Genomic DNA, 23,800 nt, shown 5'->3' on the forward strand with positions numbered 1-23,800 from the left:
CATCAGCAGCTTGGTATTGCTGTTATATATTATATTATATGTAATATAGTATAGAGCTCTATTATAGTGTAATAGAAAATCCAAATTATGACTCAGAACCTGGCTCTCCCCTCTAACTGCATCACCAAGTATCTCCAAGGTCAGACTCAGCACCATCCCACAAACAAAGGTTGTTCTCGTGTTTCAAAATATGATAATAATAAAAAGGCAAAACAAGAGAACGTGTAACACGAATCAACATCCTGAAGAGTCTAAACATCACCCGTCAGAGATTGTATATCAAAACCTTTAAGGAGCATAATACAGGCTGGTTCAACAATAATAAACCGTCTCTCTTTAGGACTGTATAAAGCGAAGAAAAAGACAAGATCAAGGTCATAGGAAACCGCACTAGAGGTAATTTTTCTGGGTCTTCTTAGATTTTGTCCATTTACTGATAAACTGGTTCATTGTCCCTTGTGTCAAAGCAGCTGTTTTTTCCCAGTGGGATGATAATGCTGAGGGGAGGTTATGCAGGCACATCGTCTCGAAACTTTTGGTCTGGTGGCTCTAGAAGGAAATACTTTGCCAAGTAGAACAACCGGGTTGTGGTAGGTCCCCCCAAATTAACGTAAAGGGGTTTTTATATCATAACAAATCTTTGGCCGGGGTAGTCATTCTGCCCCCTGCTGCCCGAAGCAGCAAACTACAGGCAGAACACTAATCCAGATGTTCCATGTATCTGAAATGTTTTTACTATTGTTTCTTTTCTGAAAATGCGCCAAAAAATAAAAATAAAACAATTTAAATGAATAACAGTGCTACCATGGGGTGAGTTAAGCAATTGCGTGGTGCTAAAGGATTTAATTATATCTGATATAATATGGGGGGTTGACACTATACAGCATATACTCTATAGTCACTATAGAGACGATAGAAAACCACATGTATGAATAATCGATCTGCTTTGCCTGATTTTGTATTTATATCTATATCGTTGCCTTTTTCTATGTAAATATGGTCATATCGAGACACTTGTGCCGTTTGTGTTATAATGCCACAGGGGTGCCATTGTTATTATTGATTATATGAATTACCACTATTACAACTAATAATACCCAAAATACATTTTATGAATAATTGTTTCCCTGGTGGCAATGGGTTGACATAATACCGCTCACCTCTAGGGGGCGCCAACACAAGGTGGCTAGTCCGCGTCCTGCTCGCGAAGTAGACGACGCTTCCGGCTCAACATGGCGGCCTCCTTGACCCTCCAAACTACGATGCTCCGCCGTGCGCTTCGCTGTGTTTTCAAACTCCCCGGGCCCACACCCGCCGTTCTGTTCCGCCCGCTCTGCAGCAGCCCCGCGTCGGAGAGCCAGAAGTACGTGGTTCTGGAATCTACCGAGGAGTACAAGTTCGTCGAGCGGCTGATACCACCGACCCGGGTCCCCGCTCCTCCCCGGCACAGCGGCCCCGCGCCGTCCGGCTGGACCGCTCCGGCTGACTCGCCCCCGCCTCTGCCTTACATGATCCGCCGGTCACGCATGCACAACATTCCCGTGTACACGGACATCTCGCACGGCTGCCGCCGAACGACCCTGGTGCGCAAGGTGGAGGGGGATATTTGGGCGCTGGAGAGGGACGTGAAGGAGCACCTGAAGGAGGTCACGGGGCTGGAACTCCCGACGCAGGTCAACGAGGTTACCGGGACGCTCCGCGTCAAGGGCCACTACGACCAGGAGCTGAAGGAGTGGCTTTCCGAGAAGGGCTTCTAGCTGGGGGGTTCTACTTGAGAAGTAACTGAGATGGGGGAAAAACTCTGGAAAAACGACCACAATTTAAATCTGAAAGAAAACGAGTTATTGTGATGTAATACAATGTTCATATTTGGTTTCTATCATAACAAATGTATAACCATTAACCACCATGTCAAATGTTTATCTAGTATGTCAACTACATGGCTGCTGACAGCATAAGTGTGTGGGCACTTTTAGGAGGTTCCATTAGGTTTTTCTTCCAAGAAAGCAAATAAAGCTTTGAACATATGCTTTTATATTCTCACATTTTATTTGTCCTCTGCAATAGATTTGGATTGGTTCATTAAGGGCAGTTGTTGTTCATAGCTGACTTTAAACATTTTAGTTGAAGATTGTAAGATTGTTTTAGTTTACAGAAGGAATTCCACCCAAATGACGGTCTATTAAAATCAGTGTTACATTACATTACATTACATTACATTTAGTCATTTAGCAGACGCTTTTATCCAAAGCGACTTACAATTATTCAAACACCGACGGACGCAGCCATCAGGAGCAATTAGGGGTTAAGTGTCTTGCTGAAGGACACTACAGCATGCTAGCAGGAGGAGCCTGGGATCGAACCAGCGACCTTTGGATTACTAGACGACCAGCTCTACCTCCTGAGCTACCATCCCCTGTGTTAAAGTCTTGATGTAAAAAAAAAAAAAAGTCCATGGTGAAATTGGAATCAGTGTAAACAATAATTCAACAAAAGCTCAAATGTGGCTGGGAAAACATTAAGGCTTGTCAAAGTGACTGCGATTCAAGTGTCTAGTAATTACGTCATTAATTTCTTTAATCAGATGATCTTATGGAAGTTATATACATGACATTAAAAAACATGAGCAGCTTTAGATAACGAGGACAATGAATGTAATTAATTTGACTAGTCACAGTAAACACATACAAAACACATTTAACTTACCAAGGGGTAGTCATGTTTTGTTTCACTGAATGAGAGTTGTAAACTATATTAAATGTATCATGAGCAACTACAAGTAAAAATGTCAACACCTCGGATCTAATACAACATATTAAAGGAAATGGTTATTTTATAGAATATTTAAAAAGATGTGCAGAATTGTCTAAAAATCCTTGTTTTATTCCTTACTTCACTCTTCCACAGTAAGATGTGCCTATCAAGCAATTTCCTAATTAATAGTTACTAGTCAAGCACCTTGAATTCCATAAGCTCTGCTTCAGCCCAGCTTTTCTTTGCAAGAGAGGGGATTTCATCTTGGATTTGGTTGGTCGTTGGTCTGTCTTTTTGAAGTGGCCCTGAGTGAGATACACCTCCTTCAGTGCCTAGAAATGTCTGATTTTCCAAAAGTGATAGGACCTGATCTAGAAATCAACAGAACATGAAAGGAGCAAATATATAAGCGGAGTTCGGCGGCATCTATAAAATGCACTTTGCTGAATAATGAATGATTGTGGTGCAGTATATAAAAAAGATCACATCTTGAGCATTGTTCGAGGTTTTCGAGAACCAAGTTTTGTGGTTCCGTCGGCAAGTATATATGTCTTGCTAGGTGTGGAGCAGAGAGAGGAAGTCTCGGTATCTGCTGGTTAGTTCCTCCAACCGGTCCGCTGAGGGAAAGAAAACAAAAGAAAAAGTTTAAGACTCAAGAGAATACAGAAGGTGTTTTTGTGTGAGTGACCATGTGCGCATGCATGGACTTACGTAGCGTGTGCTTTTCACCGCGGCTCCAGTACAGAGGCCGTGTTTGCAGTTGGCTTACATTGTTAGCCACAGACACCGATGCCTCTGATACTTCATCCAGCATTTCCAACTCCTGCGAAAAAAAAAAAGTATGTATGTTACAATCTCAAGATTCAAGAGCTTTATTTGTCACATACATATACATACTTTCATACATATATGCAGTGAAATGTCTTTGCAATGCACCCGGAGATTATACACAATAGTTACTAAACCGAACATAATAGCTAACCTAATTCCTACCAAGCTAACTAACCGATTCCTAAAATGTTATGCAGTGAGTGAATTGAATAATATAAATAAAATAACATAAGACTCAAAAAGATAATACAGAGTGGGGGTACAAAATAGAAGGGAATAGAGTTATGTATATGGGATAGTCTATTTGTAAATACAGATATGTGCAGTAAAGTGCATGTGAATAAAGTGAGTGTGGAGATATACAATACAGTATACAAGATATACAGTACAGTATACAATCTAAGCTGTGTATAGATTTATCATCAGTTCTTGATGCACACCCGTGTCTTCACCTACCGTTTGGAAGGCAAGCAGGAGTTGGTGTATCCTTTGGAAGACGACTGTCTCTGTGCTGAGGCCAGGGAGTTCTCTGTTGCAGTACTCGCTGAAGTCTGTCTGGTAGACGCGGCTGAAGGCAGCGGTAGACTGGTGGAGGTCACTCAGTGCCACACGCAACCCACAAGGAGAAAAGGTGTCAGGACTCTGAGCTTCGCTGTGCAGGAATTCACACTGCAGAAAAATGTGGGGCAGAAAAATGTGCCAATCAGTAATAATACAAATACCAAAGTGCTAATATTTGTATTGTAAAAGGCTCCTTAGCAGGTAGGTTTTTGCATGCAAGAAGTTTCAAATTGCACACATCCCTCTTTGCATGCAAGAAGGTTCAATTTGCACACATCCCTCTCATATTGTTGGCATATTGCTCTACATGCCTCTTACCTCAGACTGTAGCTGCTCCAGTGCTGTCTGGGTAGACTGTAGCAGGGCTTCAACATTTGCAGCCTCTTCCTGACTCTGCTTGCAAAATGATGATTTGTGGCCCTTGCGTAAAGCCCTTTGAGGGGAAGGAGAGAAAAAAAGTGAGGGGGGAAAATGGAAAACACTGGTGGATGAATACCTCGAAAGACCGTATGACTGATCCTAGGACGACTGCCACTACACTACCAATTTAACCCGAAACATCATAGATATGCGTATATTATAAGGACAATTATGAATGTAAACGGTGACATTGTGAGGACCGAACTTAAATAACACCACAATGAAAGCGTCTGTACTTGATGTGTGCAGGCCAGGGGTCGACAGCGGGGTTTAGCGTGTGTGTTAGGAGCGCTCGCGTCTCGGTAGCATAGAGGTCACCCAGGAGCGCCTCTCCATCCGCCGCTCCTTCGGCGCCATCCCCAGAGCTGGTCATCATATCTAAAAGTTGTTCCAGGAACTGTAGCTGCCGCAAAGGGTTTGCACTGCCCTGAGTGGAAAACCATAGAAAAATGACAAATCGGTAGGAAAGTTGGAGCACCTTATCCAGGCTTGATTTTAAAAGGGGCCACCATACTGCACTTTGTTGTTGTTCCCCCTGTGGAGGTAACGTATTTTTACTCAACACCCCTCACCTCGATGAGAGCGAAGTCATCTGCTTTGCACAGCATCAACTGGTATCCAACCATGGCCATTTCTGAGGGTATGAAATAAAGACAACAACGCAGTATAATTTATTATCGTCTCAAGAGACGCAAAACAAGACGAGTTAAAATTGAAAGATTTTCCCTTGGATCTTTGGTGAAAGACAACTCATTGTACCTTTAGTTAGAGCATTTGGGTCTTTGGGTTTCAGCGACGGCATCTTTAAATGCATAAGGTCCGGGTTGAAGCTGCACAATGAAAAGTAAGAAGAAAAAAAAGTTGAGGAGCCGCTATGGAAATACCCGTGGGTGTGGTGCGATGACGTACCTGCCGCAGATCCAGGCCAGAATGTCCGTGCGGTACTGGGAGGGAGTGCAAAGCAGCTCTTGCATACTGTCGGCTTCTCGTAGATACACGCCTTCAACCAACGGACACGACGCGGCCTCAAGCACAAACACAGATGTGGTTTAGACACATGCGTAGATCACTTCAGCGCTCCTAACGTCAGATCGTTACACAGAGACTATGTGTCAGTTCGGGTTGATTTAGCAAGTCATCTTAATAAACCACCGGGGTCGCTTGGGAGGTTTGAGGAGCAAAGGGTCGTGTCGTTTTAATTAAGTTACCTGCAGCGCGGCGTAAACTCCCTGCGAGAGTTGTTTCTCTGCCGAAGCCGCCATTTTTCAAATACGTTTGTCGCCGATAGATGACGTCAGTAGGATACAAGTAGGTGGCGCTAACGATGCATTCGGCGCAACTCGGAATTCGGTCGTTCCCCTTTCCTAGTCGGATGTCCCCGATTCCGATGTGTTCCGTTGACTCTGTGTGGGAAACCATGGGCCCAGTGAATCGGATTTTGTTGGGCAATATTTTAGTTCTGTAAATATTTAAGGCTAGAGAGTAGTTTAGATCCAAGTTAGACGCGTTCTAAAAGAAATGCAAAGATGATGCTTGCAAAGAGAACGTTCTACCCAGTAAACTGTGTGCGCTGCCACGTTGCGGTGTTGTCAGGTCTGTTATCTTTTCAAACGCGAGCCGAGCATTTTTGGAAATTCCGGCTTAATCCATGCGTCGCTTTCCACTTTTCAAGTAGGACGTTGAAATGTTCAGGGTTCCTACTTCGGTGGAACGAAGCATGATGCTCCATTTTGTAGCAACTCGTAAAAATAACGAAAGGGCCGATTCAACGCATTTACATATTTTATTTTATCTCATATGTCTGCAACGTTTTACACGTGTGTGTATTTTCGCGTGGTATGCTTTAAATATTATTTTTACACATTAAAAAACAAACAAAAAAAAAAAAAAAACAGGAAGCCAGGCTTCAGGAAATCGGCAACAGACGTCATTTCCGTCATAGCTCGCGCTGTGGCTGGTGGTCGCCGCAGCCCCAACACGTTGTAACGCTGCGAAAACGTTTGGTTTGAAACTTCCGGGTCTGTTTTCGCGGCGGTGGTCGGTCGTTGGTAAACAAAGCCCGGGTCCCTGCTCCCGAACCGCGGGGATGAAGAAGAGGAGCTCCGAGAAGACTCGCCATGTGGTGGCGTGGATCAACAAAGCCGAGTGGGACCAGGTGCTGGAGTACATGTACTCCAAGGACTGCACTCTTCAGAGGTACGCCCTGCACCGGGTCTCGGCCTGGAAGGCCCGCTACGCCGGCAGGACCCCCGTGGCCGTGGAGTGCACGGCAGACCTGGTGCGGTGTCAAGTCATGGACAAGTCCGGGAAACTCGGCGGCGACGACCTGGTGCTGCTCTACGGGACGGCCCTGGTGAGGTTCGTGAACCTGATTACCGAGCGTCGACAGGGAAGGGTTGCCCGTCCGCTGAGGCGTCTGGCCGGAGGTCTGAACATCCCCGAGTGGATCGTGAACCTCAGACACGACTTCACCCACCGTAAGCTGCCCACCCTGAATTGGTGCCGAAAGGGCTGCCAGGTGGTCCTCACCTGGCTCCAGCAGGAGTACTGGTCCAGGCAGCTGGGGGGAGGCGCCAACGAGAACTGGAACTTGGAGGCCGAGGGGGAGGATGAAGAGGAAGAGCTGAAGCGGCATGACGAGGAGCTCGTCGCCAGGCAGAAAGAAATGGAGTGTTACACATCAGCCCGGGAACTGCTGATATCCTTCACGAAGGAACAGTACCAGTGTTTTGACTCGCTGCCCAGGGATGATCAGAAGCCCCCGTGGCTCGCCCCGTCCGAAGACCTGAGCTGGATCCTGGCCCAGATTAAAGACTTTGCGCGCGAGTCCTGTGAGACCCTTTTCGATGTGTTGGTGGAAGACGGGTTTCTCGTCCCCACCGTCGCACAGCTGGAGTCATTAGACTGTGACGCTTTCGATCGCGACTGTGCCGGTGCCACCGTCCAGCTCCCTCAAACGTTTCTGCATTTCTGGCTGCCCCTCCTGAAAACGTTTAACTCTGCGTTCTTCATTCATCTCCTTCTGGAGAAGCTCTTTTTGGAACTGAAGGAGCTTTCAAAAGAGCCAAACAATCACAGGACCTTCTACGTTTCTGCGTGGATTTCGGAAGTCATCGCCTGCAACATCAATAGGCACGAGCACCACTTTGAAACAAAAGTCCAAAGGAAAACCAGAGTAAGGGACAAGATTTTTGTCAACCGCATCCAGCTGCGGTGGCAGCAACTTCTCTCTGCCTGTTTGGATGCTCCCTGTTTTAGCACGCCACATCTGCTTCAGCTTATCCTGGATGACATGGAGCATCCGTTGCCATCGGAAACCCGGCAGAATCTGTTAAAGCTATGCACCATCTACACACAGAGTGCACATGCGGATGTAGAGCCCCATCCAGAGCAAAGACACCAGCCAATATACACATTAGAGAGCCTACATGAGAAACTGCGGCTGGCGCCGAGGCGGCACAGAGCCGAGTCTGAGAGCAGTGACCAAATTGATGTTGACCTTGAGGCAGAAAAGGCAAAATTGCTCAAGGGTTCTCCTTGGCAGGTGTGTACCGATAAAGTTCAATGGAAGAACTTTCCCTTGGGTAAAGTTCCAGGACAGTCAGAAGACCCCTCGTCTCTCGTGGCGGACAATTACTCCACCATGGTGGTGCTTGAGCAGCCAGTGGAGTTGGAGGCCACGGCACTGCCCAAGGCTGGAGGTACCTCAGCGTCGCTGAGAACCACTGAAGGGCTCCTCTGGACGCACAGCGACGTGACCAAATTAAAATCTGGACTGCAGCTCTTTTAGGTCCTGTCAGCAGGCACAGTTTCTTCTCATCTTTTATTGTTTTGATTCTAACAGGAAAAAAAGTAAGAGGGTGGGGCCCTATATGTTACGTGAAAACAAATATTTACCAGAGCTTGTGTGCAAAGAAATGAGAAATAATGTTTAGTCACCATTGTTTAGTCTTCATTAAAATTCCAGTCTGTTAAACACATTTTGACATTGAGTGGTTGTCACGTGGGGTAAAATTAAAAATAGTTAGGGCAGAGATTTTGTTTCAGCCTAATCTCTGGTGTTTTTACTTTCTATTGTTCACTTTATCATGCACTTCTGAGTCTCTATTGCTTGTATTACAAGGCGAGTGTACCATGGTAGTAGTTATGTCATATCACTTCTGCGTCAGGAATGTTAAATAAAATATGATTGATGTGCTTATAGTTTATCGTTTGCTTTTCTTCTTGGATGCTGTGATCTACCAATTATTAAATAGATCGAATATTTTGTCATTGCTATTCCATTTATTCCATTTGTCACATTTTTTCAATCACTGTACTGATTGATGTACACTAGTGTGCCATGAAAATCTGTCAAACTCCACTAAAAGAAAAAAAAAAAAAAAGGAAATTAGTTCTTGTGTTGCAAGATCAAAATTGCAAGGCTGCACTAATTCATTAGCTCCAGACGGAATGGCAGCGGAACAAGCTCAGGTTTCACACTGACGGTGAGAGCTATCAGTAGTGATGAAAGGTTTGTTCTTAGGTTGATCTATTTTTGTGATTCGGTTCTTGAGCATTAACACAGTGAGCAGGGGTGGCGGGGCTGAGCCAGAATCACAAGAGTCTGTTCAGCTCCCAGTTGTCAATGGGAGTTCTCACAAACATCCTCTAATTCGGTCACAATTATTTAATTTGATCGACTGAAAGGTCAGACACATCCAGTAGGAACAAATATGTAAAAGATGAAATAGGAAAGAGGAAAAAAAAAAGTGAGAGAGCAGAGCTGTGTCTTAATGTGTGTACGTACACTGTTTAATAGTTGGAGGTTTTTACGGTTTTCCTTCGAAATAACAATTGCAAGTTTTTGGTTTGTGAATTTGCACTTACGTATACGACATTTTTAAGAAAAGGAAAGACGTGTTCCAAAACAATAAACAATAAAATCACGTTACGTGTAAATAAATAACCAACAAAGATGAGACCGTTTCTGGACGTAAATCACTGACTATAACTAGGCTATAATAATAATAATAATAATAAGCACAGTACCGCGACGTTTGTGGCGTTTTATGACGTCACAAACGTGTCTTCTTCCCAGATAGCGGCGCGCTGTCAGAAAAGCTTGGAGAGTGACGAGAAGGTCGAAGAATAGTGAGAAGATCATCGACTTTCCACACATTTTCCGCCGGGCGGCTGCGTCCTCCGGTGCACAAGGGGCGCTGGTCACCCGGAGAGCGAGCAGATGGAAACAGCGCGGTCGAGCGCCATTGTTCCCGTCTTCATCGTTTTGGAGAATTGTGAAGGTCGCCGGCAGAGGGACCGGGGCGCAATCCAGCCGAGGACTCCCGTTTGATAAAGTAGAGTTTACTTTTTTTTTTTTTTGTACACGAGACGGTAAATATTGGTCAACTGAACTATTGCGTCAGTCTGTGCAGTCTGCTGCGTCATTCGCACGGTCGGTTCCCTAGCATGTTGCTAAGTAGCTAGCTAGCTAGGTTAGCTAACGTCTCTTTGAAATTATTTTAGATGTACATACTTGAGAAACTAGGTGTTACCGACGTCTGGTTAGGGGCTCATTTCTTGTCTCAGCTCGAAAGAAACCCAGAAATCTGTGTTTATTTTTATCCCGCGTTGCTACCTGAGCAGCATGGCGGCCCCGGGCCTCTACCCGCCTGGCGCTGCGTCCTCAACTCGAGTTGTTCACCTATTCTCCGATTTCCCCAATTTGGTGTTGGCCGTAATTCAAACAGACTTGAATGTGTAGCGTGTATATCTTTTATATATGCAATGTTTGTTCTCCTCAGTCAGTACTGTTTTGCGTTGCGGGCTGAGTTGAAACCACGTTGGTTGGCGCGTCATCATGTCTACTGACTAATCCGTAAGAAAATGTGGTTTTCGTTGAGTCCAGGTGTTGCCAGAGAAGAGGAAAACGGCGCCGTTCAACTGTTTCTCTATTCCAACCTTTTATACATGTGTCTGATACCTGGCCGTCTAGAGTAACACAAAAAAAAAACAATAATACAACACAATGTGATGTCACGTGTCTAACGTCATTTCTTGTTTTTGTTTTTGTTTTTTTCCTTCCTCACCAACAGATAAGGAAGGGATCGCAAAATATTTTTTTTGACAAAGTGCGTGTGTGTGTGTGCGCGCGCGCACTCTCGACCTTGGGCCACAATGATCACCAGGAGACGGGGCCGGGCGATCAGTGGCGTCGAAGCGCAGCCCCTTGAGGTGGAGGTGACCGACGCGGTGGAGACGGTGGAAGACCGGCTGGGGCCCGGGTTCCCGACGGCGGAGGACGTGGACGTGACGGGGCTGGAGCTTGACGACCTGTTGGGGATGGACGACCTGAAATGGACGGTTGACGGAGGCGATGCGTCCTCCTCGCTCTTCGACATCGGATTGGCCGAGTTAGGCGTGTACAGCCTCAAGGGTCACGACCCGAGTGCGGAGGCGCCGATGAGCCCGTCGCCGGAGAGGAGCCCCTCGGACGAGAGGCCCGCCAAGAGGGAGACGCGGTGCGGCTCCCTGACGAACAAAAACGCCATTGCCGCCCGACTCAATCGCCTCAAAAAGAAAGAGTACGTCAACAGCCTGGAGAAGAAGGCCGGGTTTCTGTCGACGGAAAACCACGCCCTCAGGCGGGAGAACTCCCAGCTGAGCAAGCGGGTGGAGGAGTTGGAGGACGAGGCCAGGTACCTGAGGGCCGTGCTGGCCAACGAGAGCATGCTGTCCCAGCTGCTGTCCCGGCTGAGCGGCGTGAACGGGATGAAACTCTCTTCCTCGCTTTTCCAGGGAGCCGCCTCCAACGACCATGACTACGCCCTGCCCCGGAAGCGCGTGAAACTGGAGGAGAAGGAGACAGCCGGCGGCATTTGTCTGCACGTTGACAAGAACCACGTCTCAGTGGAGTTCTGCACCAAATGTGCGGAGAGCGCGAGCACGTCTCTCAAAATGTAGGGTTCAAGTACTTACCTCTGTTTTCACATATTGAGACCGAACTTGATAAGCACCAGTGTCATGAACGTCATGGGGGTTGATGAACACTTGTTCCATTAGCTCTGGTAATTGCCTAAGAACTGTGTAAGGTGCATGTCTGTGCAGTGTAATGAAGACCATGATCTGATGTACACGTTACTGCTAAACCTTGTTGACAGTTTTCTTCTAGGTTAATGGTTGAGCTACCAAGCGGGATGAAAGGCTTTCAGAACCCCTTTGCCTGCTTGACTCCATGGTAAGGATCAGAAAAGAAAAGACACCTTTTTTTTTTTTTTTTGGTTTTGTTTTGTTTTTCTTTCCAAAGGCCTGAGGCAACGACTTTAGTACTTGATTTTTATTTTATTTTTTTTCAGAGACGCTAGTTCCTGTTTCCAGCATAGCTAAACTTGAGAACTTTTGGGAAAAGTTTCCTTTTTGCTTTGTTTTTGTAACCTCAGTTCTTTGCAAGTAATGGCTAACTGTAAATAAGGGTTGTAGATGTAAAAAAAAAAAAAAAAAAAAAAAAAATGCTTATGATCGAGGTGACGTTTCACAAAGAGTTTCTAAATTTTGAATTGGCTTTCAAACTGGAAGTGAAGCGATCCAGGGGAAAAAAAAAAAAAGAAAGAAAAAAAAAGAAATATAACTTTGGGTTAATTATCTCTTTGTGAACCGTCACCATTGTCAAGAAGATCACCTTTCATTTAGCGCCCCCCTATTTTTCTTTATGCTAAAGTGGATTCTGCTGTTGGGAGTTGAAGAGGCTGGACAAGCTGCTGCCAACGTGGCCTGGTTTTTTTTAAAGGTAGTATCGGTATCAAATGTTGTAAGTGACTGCATTAAACCAGTACTTCACCACATCCATAGCTCATGGGGGTGAAAACATCTGCCTAATTAACTGCTACAGTCATAGATGAGTCCTAATGGTCTCGTAATTATGTATTGTACAGATGGACATTTTGGAATGCAATTTCATAACTGTTCCAAAATGGCAGCGGTGAAAGCACCCGTTTTGTATAGAAAAGTGTAACAGATTGTTATTATCTATGTGTATATATAATTTTCAGCTGAATAAGCATGTTATGGGGAAATGTTGGACAAATAAATCATATTTTCATCATACTTCTCAGTTTAAAATACATATTTTGTGTCTATTTCTGTGCTGTTGATATTAATGCATCTCTTTTTCTCTTTCTGAACAGCAAGCTCTGCCGATAAAGAACTAACTATCCCTGAACATTTGGGTCAAGTCTGGTAAAGGTTTTCTAAAGAAATGACCGAGACCTCATTAAAGCGGAAACAAAGATCATATAATTAAAGGTGTCATTGCATTTTGAGCTCAACGCCACAGGATTTCAGCATTCACATGTCAGTCCAATGCCTTTTTGGTGGAAAATGTACAAAAGGATATTCGTGCAAATGAACAAGTCGCTCCCATCGCAACAAAATAACACAATGCGACTATAATTTGATGGCATCAAGGTACAGTTGGGAGTTGCTCCACCTTACATTGAGGGCACATTTGAGTCATTCTCAGACTTTGTGGGGTCAAGGCCACGTATTGAGATGCAAAATAGTTGTATTTATTTTGCCCATTGTATTTGTAAATCTTTCTCACATTTAATTGTGCTAAAATAATGTGTTGATCCTTGTATTTCTAAAAAATATATAGAATGTGTTACAGTGGGGGTCGGTTCCTTAAGTGGATGCTGCTGAAAGGGCAAGCCTTTACGTGAGTTGAGGAAACAGACCTGATTAAGGGTCCTGTTAAGGATTGATATTAGTTTGATTTAAAATTGCTCGATGGTTAGCTGGTCATACGACATAAATGGACCAAAGACATTGGAGTCATGAGAATACTGACATTAAGTGGTAGTTCTTTGCAATTTGACACTACAAAACATTGCTCCAGGTCCCAAATTAAGTCACATCAACATTAGTGGATCTAACCTGTTTCCACTTCATTTTATGCAGGATAATCATTGCTCTTAATGGGAGGAATCGCTGCAAGTGGCTCATGTCCCTCAGATTAGATGTTCAGTCTCTCATCTGGTGCAGACAGCGCAGCATGATGCTCATTAAAGTTGTATTCTAGAATGTATGTTGGGCCCCAGCAAAATTTAAAAAAAAATAATAATAATAAAAAATTTTATGTAATCGAGCTGGTTTCCTCAAAGTGTGAAGGATTGTCAAGCGAAGTGGTTGCTGAAGACGTTCCATTGTTGCCAAATACATTTCCACGTGATCAGTTTTTTCGGTTTGAGAATCATGAGCCACATATGTAATGTCACCGGCACAAATACAATCCGTTGAGCAACTGTCAGCGTATATCCAGTATTTCCTACGGGTCTTAAGTTTAGAAATATCAGGTAAACCTGTCTCTTAAGTGGAAGACTTTGGATTTAGGTTGTTGCTTAGATCTGGGTCCAAGCGTGGATTCAGTAGCACTGTCCAGTCTTCCATCGAATATAACGTGAAACCTGAAGTCGGGTCATGAAACGCTCCGCGGAAGACGGACGAGCGGCACCTGGCGGAGGAGCGTCGAACTGCAAGCGCTGTTCCCGCTGTGTCATTACTGTACTCTGCCGAAGTAACGGTAACAGGTGATGTTCGACATGCTGTTAAAAACTACAGGAAACTGACAATATACCGGAATGTCTTCTAGTGAACTAAAAGACGCTGTGGGATAAAGTCTAGCTTCTCCATTCAAGTGCCGGGGGGTGGGCGATGTTCTTTGTGCGAGCTTTCAAGTGGAAGTGACTTCAAGTGCGAAGTCCCCAAATTAGATCCCTATCGATGACCTCGCCACATTGTTTATTTTACTGTTAAAAGATTTTCTATAGGAAAGGGATGGCAGCGCGTCACAGCTGGATTTAATAGCAATGAAGGTTTAAGTAGCTGCTGCAGCTGAGTCTTCCAGGTGTTCCTCCAGCTGCGGGTCACAATCTGTTTGACCCCGATGGCGTTCAACCAAACTTCTACTGAAATCAGCTGTTGTAGTTCATTGACTAGTTTTGACGCCTAGAAAAGCCATTTCTTTCAGTGGTTATCCGCAGGCGTTTAAAAAAAACAAAACACCTTCCTCTTTCAGGATGATCCACTTCCTATGAGATCATGGTATATGCAGTCACTGCAGCTTTATTTAGGGCGAGGATGACTTTTCACGGCTCACATCCTATCGTTTGACTCCTTTCCTCTGACATGATGGTAGCTTTATAATTGGTCCTAATAGTGCTTAATAAGCATCTAAATAGACTTTTACTTAACTAGAAGTGCAAATACCCAAATGACTAGTTAAAGTGACAGGAAATATGTAAGTACTTGCTTATTGTAGGCGACTTGTGTATTAAAAACACATGCACTTATACTCAGTGTCTTGATAGAACAGTGACAATAAAACCGCATCAACTCTTTTTCCCTGCATGTGAGCGCTCATAGATATCCCGATTACAACGAACAATTGATATACGTTACCCTCTATGAACAAAATATGGCTGGCTCCATACTGCACTCTGATTGGCTGGCTTAAGACCGCACTTTTATTGGCTGGCCGAATACTGCACTCTGATTTACTGGGTGAGTATTGCACTCTTGATTGGCTGGGTAAATACTGCACTGTGATTGCCTGGCCTAATACTGCACTTTGGCTGGTTGAATACTGCACTCTGAGTGGGTGAATACTACAATGTGATTGCGTGGATGGATGCTACACTCTGGTTGGCTGGCTGAATACTACACTCTGATTGGCTGGCTGAATACTGCACTCTGATTGGCTGGTTGAATACTACACTCTGATGGCTAGCTGAATACTACAGTCTGATTGGGTAGCTGAAAACTACAGTCTGATTGGCTGGCTGAATAATAGTCTGATTGGCTGATTGAATAATAGTCTGATTGGCTGATTGAAGACCACACCCTGACTGACTGGATGAACACTGCACTCTGATTGGCTGACTGAATTCTGCACTCTGATTGACTGGGTGAATACTACACTCTGATTGGCTGGCTGAATACTGCACTGATTGGCTGGCTGAATACTACACTCCAATTGGCTGGGGGGATACTACAGTCTGATGGCTGGCTGAATAATACACGTTGATTGGCTAGCTGAATACTACTGTCTGATTGGCTTCTTGAATACTATAGTCTAGTTGGCTGGCTGAATACTACACTCTCATTAGCGGACTTCATGCTGAATACTCAACTCTGATTGACTGGCTGAAAACTACAGTCTGAATGACTGGGTGAATCCTACACTGTGATTGACTGGGTGAATACTTCACTCTGATTGGCTGGGTTTAAACTGCACCCTGATTGGCTGGGTGACTATGCCACTCTGATTGGCTGGCTGAATATGCCACTCTGATTGGCTGGGTAAATACTGCACTCTGATTGGTTGACTGAATACAGCACTCTTTTAAAAAAAAATTTTTTAACCTGTGCTGTCAGCATGCTGGGCATACAACACAGATTATTTGTATGCCATTGCATTCAGGACAGAGTTAGTCTGCAAGTGGAGTTCAAGTTCTCAACCTGCAATGCAACTCTTTATCTATTCTTAAATCGTCAAGAACTGCTGCAACAACTCTGTCCTGTGGACGACCTGTAGAATGACAAGAGCACAGTTTTTGGTTATGGAGAGCCACCACCAACCCCCCTCTTTGGAGAACTATTTATCATGTTTGGGTCTATAAACAACTGATCACTACTCCAAGAGGGGGAGAATCACCACCTGCACTCCAAGCAGGTGTGCGTGTATGCGTGTGTGTGAAAGATGTCCACCGGTGAGTGTACATGACTTATCCCCATTGGTACTGGTGTAGAAGGTTAGTATTATTATGCCTCCAAGCAGCCCCGCGGACAACCCTCGGCTGCAGGAGATCCTCGGGTACCCTGCCCTGCGGCCACGGAAGACCCCCCCAGAGAAGCCAGAGGGCCCTGGAGCAACTCCCACGCCCAGTCTCGAGGAGCACGACCCAGTCTCAGGAAGAACGAGGAGACCCCGCATCCCAGGGGCGCACACATACAACCAACCCCTGGGCGCAGGCACAAGACGCAGCCGCTGGCACAGAACCCGGGCCATGGGCGCAAGGCACGGACCGCAGGCCCGGATCACGGCCCCACGGTGACAGACCGACACCCCGCCCGAGCCGCCCGCCCCATGGGTGGGCCGGCAGGACCCCCACGCCCACCCATGCCCAGCACAAGGGGGAGGCCCGCCCCACCGCAGCCTACCAGACGCCCCGTCAGGCCGCCAGGCACACAGGCACCTCCGCCACCCCCAGCACCCGGGCGCCCGCCACAGAGAAGCTGCGTCACAGAAGCAAAAGGCCAACAGCTGCCCCCCACACCCCAACAAACACCCCCAACAGCAGTCCCCCCAGGCGCTCTCCGCTGCCCCGCCAGGCCGCAGGTGTGAGTCCTTCAGGCAAGTCGAACCGGGATCACTCGCACCCCTCCTGTCCCGCAGGCCCTGGTCTGATGGAGTGTTGTTCAGAGTAGGATTGGTGTGCCAGTGTATGTGTTCTAAGCTAATGTGAGTGGGATTACAATTTTGGGATGGACGTGAAGCACGCTTGGGCAGGAGCATGGCAGCTGCCCACTGCATCCCCACCCCCATAGCCTGCACGCCGCCCATCCTGAAAGCCCTCGGTCTATTGTGTGGTATATGTGCTGAGTATTTATTTTGGCACTGGGAGAGATAGGCGAGTCATGACCAGATCGATCCAGGGGTGCAGCAGGCTGGGGAGCAACCACGCAGACCCCCCCCCCCCCCCTGGACCCAACCGCGCCCCAGTGTGCCCACCTCCCGTACCCGGTGGCATCCAACCCACAGCGATCAGCCAAGGGCGCAGAGCGTCCGCCATGCGCCTCCGCCATGCGCCTCCGCCATGTCGGGCAGCTCCGCGCCCCCATCAGGCCCCTAGTCAGCCCCCAGCCGCAAAGCATGCGGACTACAGAATAGAGGGCGGCAGACGGCACCCCCACCCACAGCCCGACCCCCCAGTGACGAGTACCCCATGCACCGAGAGCATCAGAGTACAGGCAGGTACCTCGACAGCCCGGTGTGATGACAGGAGACCGCCACCCACGAAGGAGGCCACATGGTGAGCCCAGCGCCTAGCACAGCCAGCCAGATTCAGGACTCAGGTTGACAGGACCAGACATAACCAGCCCCGGCACGACGGGCCACCACCCCCCACGGGATGCAGGGGGACACACAGGCCCAGCCACCCCGCCCGCGGGGCGGGCGACCCCAGAGGCGCGCTGACCACGGGGCCCGAAACCCGAACCAACGACCCACACCCCCCGTCTCCAACCCGAGCCCCAGACCCACAACCACGCCTGGAACCCACACACGGACGCCAGCTGCAGGTACTCCCTGGTAGCACGTCTACCCCCCCCCCCCCCCGGAGACAGGCCAGCTCAACTCAGGTAAAGGAGCGGGCGCCACCACCCAGACAACCCAACTCCCCCGTGGGGCCCCGGGATCCCCCAAGAACACCGGCCCACGCACCACGGATGTCCCCACAGCCGCCCGGGCAGCCACCCAACCGCCGAGCCCGGGCAGACCCCGCGGAGCCCGGGGAGAATGGAATGCTGCGACCCAGAAGAGTTGATAGCTTCTTGGTGATGTTGGTCCAGAATGCTAGGATAGGTGGGCAGAGCCAGAAGGCATGAAAGTAGTCATCTCTGATATCAAGGGAACAGTGGGAGCAAATGTCTTCATCCACAAAACCCATTTTGAACATTTTGTGTTTCGTGATATGGGCTCTGTGCAAAATCTTATATTGGATGAGTTGCATTTTGGAGTTGCGGGTCATAGAAAAGGTGTTGTTGCAAATAAGCTTCCACGGGTTGATATTGGTAGGAACAGCAAGGTCTCTTTCCCATTTCATTGTAGGTAAAGATAAAGTGTTGCTATTTTTAATTAAAGTTTGTATATTCTGGAAAAGGGATTTTTCAAGTGACCGATATGAGTGAGATGTTCAATCATTTCAGGTGGTTGTAGGATGTTGTTCGTCAATTTGATTTTAACTTTTAGAGACTGCTGTAATTGAAGGAATTGAAGGAAGCTGTGGCCACCGATATTATACCTTTGGGTTAAGGTTGGGAAGGATATAAGCGAATTGTTTTCAAAAATGTGTTCCAGATGAGTAATTCCTTGTCTTTTCCAAGACCTAAAGAGTATTGGTCTGTTTTTAACCAGGAAATCTGGATTGTGCCAGATTGGCGTGAATTGTTTGGAGATAGAGTGTGACCACTGAGTTTGAGGAATTTCCACCAGGCTGACAGAGTTGTTGCGATAAGTGGGTTTTTAAAGCAATTATTTTTCCTTATAGATTCAGTAAAGAATGGGAGATCTGCTAATGACAACTCCTGACATTCAGATTGTTCAATGTCTCGCCGTCCATGGGCCAATTGTTGCTCTGCTTGTAACCATTTAATTCTAAATTGAAGATGGTTTGCTAGATAGTAGTATCTAAAGTTTGGGGCTGCTAGGCCTCCACAGTCTTTGTTTTTCTGTAGTGTTGCTCATTTAATTCTCGGTTTCTTGTATTTCCAATAAAAATTGTTGACTATTGAGTTGAGAGTATTAAACCAATGTACTGTTGGTTGCACTGGGGTCATTGAAAATGTATAGATTATTTTCGGAAGTATATTCATTTTCACTGCTGCTATCCTACCAATTAGTGAGATGGGTAGGTTGTTCCATCGAATGAGGTCTTCTTCAATGGATTTCAGCAATGGAGTGAAATTAAGGGTAAACTAATCTGATAGATTGGGGGAGATATCAATACCAAGGTATCTAATATTGCCCGTTGTGATGATTAAGTGAAGTTTCTGGGTTGCAGCATTACAGTCCCCCCCATTAGTGGTAAGACTGTGGTTTTAGTCCAATTTATTAAATAGTCTGAGATAGCTGAGAATTTAGATATAAGATTGAACACCTCTGGTAGGGATGAAATTGGGTTCCGTAGGTACAACAGGATATCGTCTGCATACAAACTGTTTTTGTGAACAGAGTTTCCTTTTTGTATGCCTATAATATTACTGTTTTGACGGATAGCCGCCGCGAGGGGTTCAATAAAGATGGCGAATAGTAAAGGGGAGAGCAGACATCCTTGTCTTGTGCTGCGTTGTAGAGTGAAACGCTGTGAGGTGTAACCATTGGTGATGACAGAAGCAGATGGAGAGTTGTAGAGGATTCTAATCCATTGAATAAGGAACTCTCCAAAGCCAAATTTGTTGAGGTTTGAAAATAAATATGTCCAATTCACTCTATCAAATGCTTTTCGGCATCCAAAGAGGCAATAATAGTATTAAAATTGTTCCTTTTAGATATGCTCATCAGACTGAATAAACAACGCATATTGCTGGATGAGTGTCTGCCTTTGATAAAGCCTGTTTGATCTGGGTGAATTATAAATGGAATTACTTTTTCAATTCTGTTGGTTAGTGTTTTACTTATAATCTAAAGGTCGCAATTAATACGGCTTATGGGTCTATAACTGGAGGTGAGGGTTGGGTCCTTTTTGGGTTTGAGCAAAACCGAAACGAGAGCAGTATTCATGTGCGGAGGCATGGTGGAGGTTGACTTGACCTCTGTAACCATTCTGATGAATAATGGGGAGATAAGTGGCCAGAAGTGTTTATAAAATTCCACTGCGTAGCCATCTAATCCAGGTGATTTATTGTCGGGCATAGAGAAGAGCGCTTTCCTGAGTTCTTCAAGAGTAAGTGGTTGATCTAAGGTGGTAGCCTGCTCCATCAAGAGTTTTTGGAAGCTCAATATCATCAAGGAATGAGTGAATGTTTTATATATTCGATTCATTATCCGAGTGATATAGGTTCTTATAAAAGTCTCTAAATATGTTAGTGATGTCTTGCGGCGAGTATGTTATTCTACCCTGGGAATCTTTGATGGCTGTACTAATTGATTTTTCTCTATCAGGTTTCAATTGATTGGCAAGAAATTTACCTGATTTGTCATTGAATTCAAAATAATTTGCTCTTATTCGTGTCATAAGGAATTGTGTCTTTTGATGGATGATAGTTGAGATGTAATTGTCCTGATCTGAATACCGCACTATGATTGGCTGGGTGTATACTGCACTCTGATTGGCTGACTGAATACTGTACTCTGATTGGCTGGCGGAATACTGCACTCTGATTGGCTGGTGGGAGACTGCACTCTGATTGGCAGAGTGAATACTGCACTCTGATTGGTTCTGATCCTTGGCAAGATCAATTCAAAACTACTGCATAGCAATGTAGGAGAGCAAGTGGTATAAATATTTGCTTTAAAAGGTAGTGGAGTGATGTTGAAAATCTGATACTGTACAGATACTTTCCTGTACACTGCAGGTACAGGACTGTAAGTCTATTATTTTAGTTGTAGTACAGTTCAGTACTCAATTACTACAGTACTCAATTACATTTTCAAACAGTGGATATTTTCAGATATAAAGAGATGATGTCGAGAAGGTATTTACTACACCTAGCAAGTAGTTGCGTTTGTTGCTCCACTTCAACGTGACATCACCAAATGCCACTGACAGTATGAGAAATACAGCTTTGCTTCCATTCAAAGACTATATACCCCATTGTTATTTGTATAGTTACTAAAAGCCTATAAACACAATATTACATGTAAGCGATAGTCCTGTACTTCGATCATAACTGTCAAATGCATCCGAAATACAGGTCTATTGTATAAAGGCGCTATTTGGAGGCCCCTGACAGGACCATTGTGAGGCCCTTCTCCACCTCACTTAATGCAAGCATGGCAAGTACACAAAAACTTTTTAGAGAGAGCTCTTTTCAGTGTGGAACGCTAAACGAGAATCCTAACTGAACCATTCAAACTCGAAAAATTCAACTCGTCACTCAGTTAGAAGAAGACAATGGAACAAGATTAGGAATATATATAATACTATCACTCAGAAGGGCGGGGGTAACTCCAGTAAGGGAGTCATTCAGTGGTGACTCTAACTGCAGCGACCTAAGGGCTGAACTGAGACTCCAATCTGGAACGAAAAGAAAGCCTAGAGCCTTCACACTCAGCCTTGGTCTTCAGGCGCTTTCAAATGTACAATTGTGCTGCTGGCTTTTGAAAGATTACCTGGCATTGAACCCTGAAGTCCTCCAACTGAAAGGTCCCATTCAAGGATGTATCTCTTCGCACCACTGAGTCCAATAAAGCTTAGCCTGGATGTAAAACTCAGGATTTGAAACTGTGATGTCAGTGTCAGAACCATCTCGCCAACAGGTCACCTTCCCGCTGAGCCCCGGTCTCCGTGGGGGCTTCTAAAGGCATACTTGTGTTGCCAGCTTTCAAAAGTTCACCGGGGCATCAAAGCCTGAAGCTCTCCTAGAGCGGCACTGAGTCTTATGGAGCTTGGTCATCTCCAATCAGTTGATTAAAGTAACAGGACTTGACTGTAAATATAAGGACTTGAACATCTAACAGCAGCGCTTGAAGGCCAGGTATGAACCATCGCTCCGCCAGGTCACCTTCCCGCTGAGCCCTGGTCTCCGGGTTTACTAGTGTTGCCAGCTTTCAAAAGCTCCCCGATTCCGGAGGCCTGCGGCAATTAAGTAACTACGCCATATGGAAGATCGCCTTTGATGAAATGCAGTCATTGTCACTTGCGCATCGTGTTCTACCTTTTTTTGGCGACAGAGACAAGCAAAACCCCGTCTATCGCACTGTCAACGGGATCCTGGTTGATATTGTGTAGCTGTGCACCGATAAGAACAAACAACACAAGAGTCGCACAGACTTTGTTAAAGTTATTATTGTAGAATACTTTGATGTATTTTTTTCTTTCATACAGACAAAAGGTGTTGGACTTATTCCCATTAAATTCTCTTAGATTTCCATACAGTTTTAGTCTACAGTATACAGGTGTGTTCTTTCTCATATATAGATATTTATTCGCTTAAATAACAGGCAGGTAACTCTTTAATATATTCAATAGTCTTTATATTGTTGTTTTTTTTGTTTTTTTTGGTCTTTTTTATTCATTTCAGCACAGGTAAGGCTGCATTTTCTGTCTGGGCAACACCACTGTAATGTGCCAGAAGAAGGGACCTTTTCACACAGTATTTACAACGTTATTTATAGGGAACATGTGAAAACCTTGTTTTTTATCCCACCGCGTCACTTGGCAGTAATACTTGGAGCAGATCTAAAAGGGCAGCCTAAACAATGCACACTTATAGGTGCATTGCACTTCTGCAGTCTCTAGCTCTGCATCTCGCCCTCCACAGCTGGAGCTCTCCATCCCCAGGGTCCCCCCATTGCCCGGTCTGGTAGATCACAATGAGGTACATTGGTATCTCCCGGTCTCTATTTACAGGGTGGTGTCTGTGTTCTTAGAAGAGGCTAAGTGTATTCACACCTCTGCACACATCAGGGGCTGTTCACTGGACAGAAAACGCAGCCCTTCGGAGTATGCTTGGGAGAATGTGCAACTGTCCCTTTTTTCCATCAGTGGGAGCACCGGTGGAAAAGTTCAATAATAATAATAATAATAATAATACTAATAATAATAATAATAACAATAATATACAAATGCTTCCATTTTGCCTTCCCTCTCTTTACAAAAAGAAATAAGATTCAAATAATAAAAAAAATATATATTGGAAAAACAAATGTAACAGGAACCGAGGAACCTGTAAATCAAAGATGCACATTTGGGCAATCTGTACAGTAGTGGCGCAGTTGTACAATAATTTATAACTTTGATAGTAAATATAATATATTATTTTTCACATTGTGTTTTCCCTCCTGTGAAATTCGTCTCAAAACATGATGTTTCGTGGCTGGACAAATAGACAGAGATGACTGGAACTAGACTGTTGAATTTACATCATTGTGGTTTATTTGTGTGTGTGTGTGAATGTGTATGTGTGTGTGCGTGTGTGTTTGTGTGTATGTATAGTAGACTGTACTGTAGAAATCATCCATAGAGCGGTTCTAAGAATTCTCAAATATAATAGATTGGAACTGGACAGGAGCTGTGTGTGTGTGTGTGCGTGCGTGCGTGCGTGCGTGCGTGCGTGCGTGCGTGTGTGTGTGTGTGTGCCTGCGTGCTTGCGTGTGTGTGTGTGTGTGTGTGTGTGTGTGTTTGTGACAGAGAGAGAGAAAGAGAGAGAGGGGGAGGGAAGTATATGTGACAAGATTGTAGCATACAGTAGTAACAGTAGCTTAAATGATTTACCAACACATAAAGAGTGACATTAATGATACCAAATGCATGCT

General features: G+C 45.4%; 4 protein-coding genes across 8 annotated transcripts; 3 read left to right on the forward strand and 1 right to left on the reverse strand.

Annotated features, from left to right (window-relative positions):
• Positions 1-1,221: 1,221 nt before the first annotated feature.
• mrpl49 (mitochondrial ribosomal protein L49) lies at positions 1,222-2,029 on the forward strand. The gene has a single exon (XM_080014755.1). It carries the CDS (start codon positions 1,233-1,235, stop codon positions 1,755-1,757), a length of 525 nt encoding a protein of 174 aa, XP_079870881.1. The 5' UTR covers positions 1,222-1,232; the 3' UTR covers positions 1,758-2,029.
• Positions 2,030-2,170: 141 nt separating this feature from the next.
• haus7 (HAUS augmin-like complex, subunit 7) lies at positions 2,171-5,828 on the reverse strand (the record flags this gene model as incomplete). The annotated part of the gene is made up of 9 exons (XM_080015316.1): positions 2,171-3,371; positions 3,466-3,577; positions 4,042-4,254; positions 4,465-4,579; positions 4,803-4,993; positions 5,139-5,200; positions 5,326-5,396; positions 5,476-5,591; positions 5,775-5,828. The coding sequence occupies 9 exons, from the start codon at positions 5,826-5,828 to the stop codon at positions 3,310-3,312; spliced, it is 996 nt and encodes a 331-aa protein (XP_079871442.1). The 3' UTR covers positions 2,171-3,309.
• A 703-nt stretch (positions 5,829-6,531) lies between these two features.
• On the forward strand, positions 6,532-8,738 carry las1l (LAS1 like ribosome biogenesis factor). The gene has a single exon (XM_080014874.1). It carries the CDS (start codon positions 6,653-6,655, stop codon positions 8,354-8,356), a length of 1,704 nt encoding a protein of 567 aa, XP_079871000.1. The 5' UTR covers positions 6,532-6,652; the 3' UTR covers positions 8,357-8,738.
• A 1,045-nt stretch (positions 8,739-9,783) lies between these two features.
• On the forward strand, positions 9,784-13,685 carry crebzf (CREB/ATF bZIP transcription factor). 5 transcript variants are annotated; one of them, XR_013844535.1, is made up of 4 exons: positions 9,784-9,905; positions 10,644-11,507; positions 11,709-11,785; positions 12,266-13,685. XR_013844535.1 is itself a non-coding variant. In XM_080014891.1 (3 exons), exons 2-3 carry the CDS (start codon positions 10,726-10,728, stop codon positions 11,722-11,724), a joined length of 798 nt encoding a protein of 265 aa, XP_079871017.1. In that variant the 5' UTR covers positions 9,784-9,905; positions 10,644-10,725; the 3' UTR covers positions 11,725-13,685. The 5 variants fall into 5 exon arrangements, 1 of the variants encoding a protein (XP_079871017.1); XR_013844536.1 differs by having other exon boundaries at positions 9,846-9,942; XR_013844534.1 differs by having other exon boundaries at positions 10,644-11,785.
• The last annotated feature ends 10,115 nt before the right edge of the window (positions 13,686-23,800 follow it).

The sequence above is a fragment of the Zeus faber genome (assembly GCF_960531495.2).
Source record: "Zeus faber genome assembly, chromosome: 15".
NCBI lineage: Eukaryota > Metazoa > Chordata > Actinopteri > Zeiformes > Zeidae > Zeus > Zeus faber.